The sequence below is a fragment of the Galeopterus variegatus genome, unplaced genomic scaffold (assembly GCF_000696425.1).
Source record: "Galeopterus variegatus unplaced genomic scaffold, G_variegatus-3.0.2 Scaffold4739, whole genome shotgun sequence".
Taxonomy (NCBI): Eukaryota; Metazoa; Chordata; class Mammalia; order Dermoptera; family Cynocephalidae; genus Galeopterus; species Galeopterus variegatus.
Window position 1 is genome coordinate 49050 of NW_007730850.1, and position 9412 is coordinate 58461.

At 39.1% G+C, this 9412-nt stretch overlaps 1 protein-coding gene across 1 annotated transcript in view; it reads right to left on the reverse strand.

Moving 5' to 3' along the window:
* Positions 1 to 9412, reverse strand: part of QPCT (glutaminyl-peptide cyclotransferase) — a 39554-nt gene that overhangs the window by 21341 nt on the left and 8801 nt on the right. The window contains exon 3 of the mRNA XM_008588245.1: positions 3544 to 3822. Within this exon, the coding sequence (XP_008586467.1) occupies positions 3544 to 3822 (279 nt within the window). The remainder of the gene's footprint in view (positions 1 to 3543; positions 3823 to 9412) is intronic.

Genomic DNA, 9412 nt, shown 5'->3' on the forward strand with positions numbered 1-9412 from the left:
CGACGCTCTTCCGATCTTGTCTTCAATCAATTTATTTTTTAGTTCCTGTTGTTAAATATCTTCTCCCTTCTTAAGTGTCTTAAACAAAGTCTTCCACTGGTCTCTCTCTCCCCCCCCATATATATATGCACACACACACGCACAAATCCAGTTCATCCTTCCTCTGCAAACCTATTTCCCACCATTCCTCACCACATGCCTCTCTTTTCCATTGCTTCATTTTCTTTTAGCTTCATATATCTCCACAATTACGTGGTCAAACTTTCCAGATGCTGTGGCAATTTTGCTTCTCATGTGTCTGTCTAGTTCTGTTTTTTGTGGCTGTAATCCTCCCAGAGCCTCTCCTTTGGCTTGCTTCAGCCTGGCTGGCTACTCGCCAACCCTGCTGCCCACCTCTTACCTGAGGTCTCCCCTCACTATCACCTTCGGGACTCCCTCTGCCTCTCCTATACGGGATTCCCAGGGACCCAAATCCCATGACTTCCTTGATTTGTTCCTTGATTTTGCTGGAGAATATCTTAAGTAACTTCTAAAAATGAAACAGTACATGGGGGTGAAAATGATTGAGACTTTACATGTCTGAAAATGTCTTCATTCTACTCTCACATGTGATTTGGCTGGGTATGAGGATTCTGAGTTGCAAATTATTTTTATTTAAAATACTTAAGGCACATTTTCATTACTTGCTTGCTCCTGAGGTTTCTATTGAGAAATCTAATACCATTTTCATTCCCAATACTTTTTATATGACCTATTGTAATTCCTGGAATGATCCCCCAGAAGTAATAATCATCTCTTTTGTTGTCATTCCTCTGTAGAAAAGATATTTCTTCTACATTAGTATCCAACTGTTTTACTGATTTTTTTATTTTGAAAATAGAATTTTTAATTTCCAAAAGCCCTTTCTTATTCTGTGGTTGTTCTGTTACTATAGCATTCTGTTTTTATTTCATGGATATAACTTCTCCTCTTATCTCTGTAAGGATATTAAAAATTGTGTCCTTTAACTTATCTTCTGCTCCTTGTACTCTATTTCCATATACTTCATTTTTCAATTTGTATTATTTGTGTTGCTTCTTTCATACTGGAGACTGTCCTCAAATGTCTGGTCCTCCATTGAGTTCATTCACATTAAAGAATAAGGTACTAAAATGCTGGTAGGAGACACAAATGGGTTGGTTTTGCTGGAGGGCAACCTGGTACCCCATCAGTGTTTTCATTGAGGACCTCCACATGCCACTGTCTGTGAATCTTGTCTGTGAGGTGGTTCACATTCTCTGGAGAAGATTCCCCCAGTTTCCTACCTGACAGGTATCAGCTGGCTGCCAGCTTTCTGGTGCTAGAAATGGGAGGAAGACTGGAGATCTCACTGTCCAATATGTAGACTTTCACCTAATCTCCCTGACTTCCATGGGGGCCTCACCGCTGCCCTCTGGAATACCTGGTATTCCCAAGTTCAGAACCCTCATGGTTCAATTTCTCTAGAAAAATATTCTCTCATCTGCTGCAGAGGTACATGTGGGGCACTCACCTTCCTGCCTGGTGTGGGTTGGAAATCTGTATATTTAAGTGCTCCTTATGCAGACTTTTAAACACTCTCCACTCCATCTACTGCCTCACCTCTGCCTTCCTGAGCATATCATACCTCCAATCCCTGAGCCTTTCCAGGATTCTGGAGGAGACCAGCTGGCTTCTTCCATTTCCTTCCCTCTCCAGGGCAGTGTGACTTCTCTCCATTCTGAGAGGTCATTTGCCATTTCTTCATCTACCTCTGTCTTCATTTTGTGGTTCCCGTTAACAGATGTTTTCTAGTTTCTTCAAAAATGGAGTTTTTCTGATTGTCTTAAGGGTAATTTCATAAAAAAGGAGAAAAATGCCTTTATCATCTTAAAACTAAGTTATTTTTGTATGCTAATCATTTCAATTGTCTTAATATTGCTCTTTAATTAGACCATAAGAAAAGGAAAGTTTATTTTACTTTGAATCCCTCACAACTCTTAACAGCATTAAGCCAAGCATGTGTTTGTGCAATACCCATGCACTCAGGGTTTTAAGAAGGAAGCATAAGGGCTGGCCCAGTGGCGCACTGGAGAGTGCGCCGCTTGGGAGCGCAGCGGTGCTCCCGCTGAGGGTTCGGATCCCATGTGGAGACCGTCGTATAACTTCGTATAATGTATGCTATACGAAGTTATGCCGCCCAACAACTCATTGAGTCTTTTCTATTTCTGGTAACCAAAAGCAGGTACAAAAAAAAGGTGAAGGAGTTCACCGAGAGAAAACACATTCACTACACAGAACTGTGCATTTAAGTCATTCTTCCTTTCATTTCATGTCTTTATACTAGAAATGCACATATGAAAAATTAAACTTTTATATCAGCTTCCAAACTCTCTCAACCCAATTGCTAGGGAAGGGTGCTCATTAAAAGCAGGCAGAGCATGGGACAAAGGCATTATAGAAAGTTCAGAAAACAAAATAAAACAAAAAAATAGTGAAAAGGAGACTGGAGGATATAAACAATTCTGGCTTTCTTCAAGTTCTGCATATCCAGGAAAAATAGAAGCAAATATCTCTATTACTTCCATTACAAGATAAACCTTTTTCTTCTTTATCCCCATTGTCTCAACGGCTGGACCTTCCCTAAAGTTCTGAGGTAAAAAAAAGGCATTTGTTGCCTATGAACAAAGTTTTTTGTTTTGGCTCTGTTGTGTTTACTTGGTTATGAGTGATAGCAGAACAAAATGTCTTCGTCTAGTTTAGCACTTTTTTCCAATATACCCTGAAGAACACAGAGACTGAAATAACATCTGAGAGTCCCAGTAGTATCTTGAGCTGAGAGGGTAACAAAAGCTCTGCCATGCTACATAAAATTGAGACGAGATTCACAGATAACAGCAATAATGCATTTCTGCTCCACGCTTTTCATCTCGATATGTCTCTCTGCTTTGGAATCACTTTGCTGCAGCTCCCTCCCCCCAACTCAAGAGCCACCTGTCTCAGATCAGAAGGTTGTGATGTTTCATGGCTGTCTAAACAAAAAGAGATAAACGTATATCATTATAAAACATAATTCTCATACATATACCTGTACCAACCTTCCTCCTTCTTCACTTTTTGCAAAGAAATGTTGCATTTAATTTCATGCACCAAACAAAAAGAGATAAACGTATATCATTATAAAACATAATTCTCATACATATAGCTGTACCAACCTTCCTCCTTCTTCACTTTTTGCAAAGAAATGTTGCATTTAATTTCATGCACAGTCCAAGCTGAAAAATCAGGTGCCAATTAATAAATGTACTGTCAATGTATCTTATGTTGTCAATGTATCTCAATGTATCTTATTGCCCATTTCAAATCATGTAATCTTCCAATTAATATCCATTCAACCTCATATCATTCTGTACCAAAGTAGAACAAAAATGTACCAAAAGTCTCCATTTCTAAATAGCCTTCTTACTCCCCCAAGGATTCTAGAATTTACTCTGAATTACTGCTAATGTATTTTATCCTAGGAATCAACAAGAGGAAAACAGATACCTTCAAGGAAAGGAGTTGCTTGTCTAAGGCACGGACAAGTTCCAACATCATTGCACATGGCACGGCTGAATCAGTGGCTCCTACAAACACTCTGTTGCCCCAATGGGGAAAATACTTAGAGTCGTAGTGGCAGGCGAGGACCAAGTGTCGTTTAGCAGTGGGATTGAGGGTGCTGATGATATTTGAGAAAGACCGGTACCCAAAGGGTGTCTGACTCAAGAAGGTGTCTACTTCCACGACCCAGTCAGCCTGAAGTCTCTGAATTCGCTGCATGATGTGCTGATCAAAACATAAACCAAAATTTCAGCTCTAAACAGTTTTCATTTGCTAACTTTGTTTTTAAAAATTTATGTGATGCCTTTCAAGTTAAAATTCTAATATGTGCTTATCGGATTCATAGTAATAATATTGCTATTAATTGCAATTGTAATTAATAGTATTTTTCCTATTTAAAGGAAAAGTTAATCCTCTCCCTCTCCCCAAACCCTCCGAACCAATCAATACCAGCCAATTGTTAATGTTAACCAGTGTTAATAGTTTGATGCAGTTCTTTCCACAATCTTCTCCTTGCTTATACAAACATATATGAGCATACAAATACATATATTTGGCAGAGACGTGTATGTTTTTACAGGAAAAGAATCCTACTTTCCACACTACTCTGCACCTTGCTTTTTTCACTTAACAATATGTCATGGACATGTCTGCAAGTCAAGAGATAGAGATCCAGTTCAGTAGTATTGAAGTCCACTTTTTACATTTCTTGGAGGCTGAAAAGGCATGTTTCACAAATCAGATACACCAAGCTCCTACAAATCTTTACCTCTACACTAAGCTCTCTGAGGGCAAGAACTGCAAATGGTAGCTCTTTTTGTCCCAAGGGTATAGCATGTGCCAACATCTAGCAAATGCTTCATATGTAATGAACACTAACAAAAGATACTAATGCCTACCTGCTAAGGAGAATATAGAAAGATCCCATAACAAGGAGATGGTTGGGGGATATTTGAGGTCCTTGCTCACTGGAAGAATCAAAAAGCAACCCTGAACCATAGTGGCATGTCAAGTAACTTTCCCTCTGGACCCAGGGCAGGTCCAGACCCACTGCAAATGCTGCTAAAAATAAAAAAGAATCTCTTTCCCCATCTCTCCTGGCCACTTTGGGCCTTATGGACAACACAGTGATTGAGGAGAGAAAGCAGCAGGTGAAGAAGAGTCACTACTTCAGGGACCAGAAGTGTCTTCTTTCAGAACCTAGAATTTGTGTTGTGAGAAGTCATGGGTGAGTTCATCGCCATTTCTTCTGTCCTGTCTCATCCTTATTTTCCCTTGGCCTCATTTTTCTCACCATGTTCCTTTTTTCCCCAAATATTGTATACATATTTGCAAGTTGCCTTAAATTATTTTCTAAAAGTCAAACAACAAACTAACCATCAAAATAACTGACAATGTGTCCCGCAACTAACATCCAGTAGGGATAGACCTTGAGATGAAAAACAAATAACTTACAATAACTGGAAACAAATGGGAGATTTTTTCCCTCAAGGAAATACAGGATTTTTCTATCCTAGCCAAGTCTTGTGTGGCTTGCTGCTCACTAATGTGACATGACATGTAGGTGAGGGCCTTCGAAAAGCTGCAGGAGAAAGATTCCAAGGAGAGGGGAACTTAACCAGAGGGAGGACGCTGATTCTACAGTCATTCCTTCAAAAACTGAATAAGAAAATGACTCCCCAGTTTTTCACTCCTTGCTTTTAGTCATGGATGAACTTTGGCCTAAATAGCATCACGTATGCAGTACCTCACCTTTTCTATTACAAGTTTAAATGTTGACTTTTCACACCATCAAAAGAAATGTTTATAATTAGTTGGAAATCTCCATTTATACATCACTTATTTTGTTATTCTCCACAATTCTTAGTACTGTGCTTTGCTCCCAGTGTGCTATGAATACGAGGTGATTGTAACAGTCAATATGGGTTGATTCAATGAGAATATATAAAATTATATGATACAGAACATTTGTAGTTTGAATAGAGAGAAATCCTTGTGCATCTAAGATAAGTTTTTCCACAAAACATGAAAATGGGTTATCCCCAGACTTCATAAAAAAAAAATTTTTTTTCCATAAAAAGGGTCATCTTAAAAAAAAAAAAAAAAAAAAAAGCAACATTTGTAGTTTGAATAGAGAGAAATCATTGTGCATCTAAGATAAGTTTTTCCACAAAACATGAAAATGGGTTATCCCCAGACTTCATAAAAAAAAAAATTTTTTTTCCATAAAAAGGGTCATCTTAAAAAAAAAAAAAAAAAAAAGCATATTCTCCAGGACATCTGGTATCCAGATGATGAACTACTGCATAAAATGGCTTCTTCAACACCAATAGCAGTCTTCAAGCTTACAAAATGAATTGGGATTTTAAAAAATGTATCTGTTAGCTTTGCTCAGAAGTCTCACGCACAAATTCATTCTCATCTACTAAACAGGTTTTGGCTATAGTTTCTGATGTCTGTGTTGACACTAAAATTCACAAAAGAATCAGCAAATACTCCCAAAAGAGTTCTCCCCAAAGTGACCTTTTTTATTCAGTATAAATATTTTTTATTTATCTTAGCAACTAGGAAAAATAATGTTTATAAACAATAAAATTTGGCTGTATGATCTAATTAGGTCACCAATATCCCTGATTGTTGTGCTTTTGGCTTTCAGAATTAGTCTGCAAGTTCCCACTAAGTCTCTAGAGGAGGCTCCCGAAGCGACTGTTCTTCTCACTAGAACACTGCTAAGCAGGGAGTGCTCAGCCGTGGCAGGGAGTCTAACTAAAGCAGCTGTGCTTCTCCAACTGCAAGTGACAGAAGGCAATTTATAATACAGACCATACCCTGGACCATATATGTATGTTTTAAAACAGGGAAGGGAGAGAAATGGAGACAGAGACGAAGATAGAGATTGAGTAGAGCAAAAGAAAAAGACAATAATAGAGATGGAAACAAGGGAAAGAGAGAGAGAAAGGTTATTATATTACATGACATCCTATTTCCAGCAGGGTGGCAGAGGGGATTTATTTTAGGCTAACATTAGTGAATGATCCTGGGTCTAATTTAATTAAACCTAAATTCTAATTTCCAGGTTCTGAGAAACAATGACATCAGTAGACTAGGTTTGTTTGGAGGAAACAGATTCTCCAGCATTTGCACTAAGTCTGCAAACACCCCATTGTCAAGATGCTGATCCCTGCCACTGTGGACTTCAAGCACCTCTTTCTTCTCGGGTGTACAACCTAGAAATCTCTAGGGCTCCAAGCTGAGGGCTCTTCTCCCAGATCTCTCCACCCAGGAGGCTGGCCTGAGGGTGCAACTTGGTATATACAGTTATGCGCCACATCACTTTGCTTCAGTGAACAAGGGACCACATATACAACAGTGGTTGGAGAATTAGGCTACACCACATAGTCTATTGTGTGTAGAAGGCTATACCATCTAAGTTTGTGTGAGTACACTCTATGATGTTCGCACAATGATGAAATCACCTAAGGACATATTTCTCCCATTCATTAAGTGACACATGACTACTACCTTTCACTGAGGAAGTTCAGTTTCAGCTTCTCAAGTGCACTATGCATCTCCAGGGGACTTTAACTCCTAGAGTGTCCAATTTTCCTCTTCGAAAGTTAAGTGACACATGACTACTACCTTTCACTGAGGAAGTTCAGTTTCAGCTTCTGAAGTGCACTATGCATCTCCAGGGGACTTTAACTCCTAGAGTGTCCAATTTTCCTCTTCGAAACAAAGGACATTGCTCGCCCCTTTGTGAGACTTTCTCATCCTGATTTTTTTAATTTATTTTTTATTTCCATCTTAGAAATCACTAAAATAGCCCCAAATTAATGCCTTTAAATTATTCATTTCACAAATAAATTATCTCCTCAAATAAAAATATTCTAATAATCCAATAGGCAGCTTTGAGTTTGTTGATCAGAGACCATAAAAAAATTCACTAACCAATTTTATATCAAGTCTACATGTTATTCAGATCTCTGGGTCTTCTCTAATTAGAATCTTGAAACCATAAATTATAAAACATCTGATCTAGTGCTCAAAAAGTCCTCAGGAGAAAAAAATTCTATCATTCTTGTTTAAATTCAGTTCTAAATGAAAGGATATAATCTTGTCAAATTAAGGCCATTAGTGTAGTTCCCTTATACCAACTCTAAGTGCCATCTACCCTGATTTCAAAAGGGGAAGCCCTTTATCTTCCACAGTTTAGAGTACAGGTCTCTAAAAATTAATGGTAATTTTCTTTGCAAAAAAATTATAAAACTGAATCGCTTAAGTGAGGTTTCTCTTTTTTTATAAATGCTTTATTTTAAAGTTCAACATTATACAATGTAATCGTTTTTCATGTCTCTTTATCAATTTAAGTGAGATTTCTATCACAACCATCAGCAAGAGCATGCACAGTAACCCAGCAGTAGTTCCCGACACATTCTAAAATACTGTCAATAAATTTCTTGTTTGCCTCCACCACCACACGACAGTGGAAAGAAAATGTTATTGTAGATTCAATTACAGTGTTCAATGAATATGTATCTTTCTAATCACAACGATGTCTATGTATATTACCAGAGTACTTCAAAAAGTTCATAGAAAGATGAACATTATCTTTCAATTATATTTTTCCACATATTTTGCTGAATACTCTGTTGAAGTTAAAGACCAAATAGCAGTGTTCGTTGTGTTTGTGAATTTCTAGAGCCTATAGGTGAGGAACCTCAGGCCTGAAGTACGCATATATGTGTCTAGGTATATATGGCCTTCTGAGTAAATGGCATGGGGAAGCAAAAAAGGTTAAGCAGAGCCAAGTGAGCTTCATAGACCTAGATTTTTTTCTAAGAGGCACAGGACTTTGGAAAGCACCTGTGAGTACCCTGACTTCTTTTAAGAAAATGCTTGGGAGAGGAGGCCCAGAGAATATAGTTGGAAGGACTGGTATGTACCTCACTCTCGAGTGTGGGCGTGAGAAGGCTGACAGCTAGAGATGTCTGAGTACACATACCACAGAGCCGCTTCCTCCAGCTCTCCAGTGATAGGATTGAAAAGTCCAGCAAATTTGGATCCAAAAAACTTGATAAAGGGCCTGACCTGGAAAAAGTGCTGAATAAAAGTCAGCTATCATCATTATTATTATTCATTCTTCCTCAAGATTAGAAAGAATGGAGGTGCTCTTAGAGTCTCCACCATCTAATTCCTTAGGAGAAGTGGGAGCTGTTCAAATGGAAGTCCAGAGGCTAATGGGGCAACATCACATGGCTGTCTAGGCTAGACTGGAGGGGCAGAAGCCACACGCTGGGTAGAAGGGAAGAGCCCCAGAGCTGGGCCACTAGGTCTCACAGGTCTTACTCTGGGCACAGCAGTGGGTGTCAAGGTCTTTTGCCTGAAGAGTTAGGCAGGTGGAGTAGCCTCAGAGGAGGATTCAAGGGGCCATTGCATTCCTTCCCAAGCTGCCCCTCGAAATGGAGTTAATTAGACAAAAACAGATTTTTACAGGTGGGGTTTCAGATTGCTTAGGAAGACTGACACTAAGGATGCGAAGTGATATTCAAGGTCTAGCCCAGCTTATGGCTTATTCTGCCCTCTACAACAGTGTTCCAAAAGCACAGGTAAAGCCGGTGGGTCTTGAACTCACTTCATTAGGTCAAGACAGGCATTTTTATTTTATTTTATTTTATTTTTATTTTTTTTCCTTTTTGTCTTTTTTTCGTGTCCGGCAACGGACCGCAACCCTCAGTGTCGCGCCCGTACCGGACCGGGACCGGCAACGGGATCGCAAACCTAGGTGCTGCGCCCGCACCTCGCTCAGCCAGTGAGC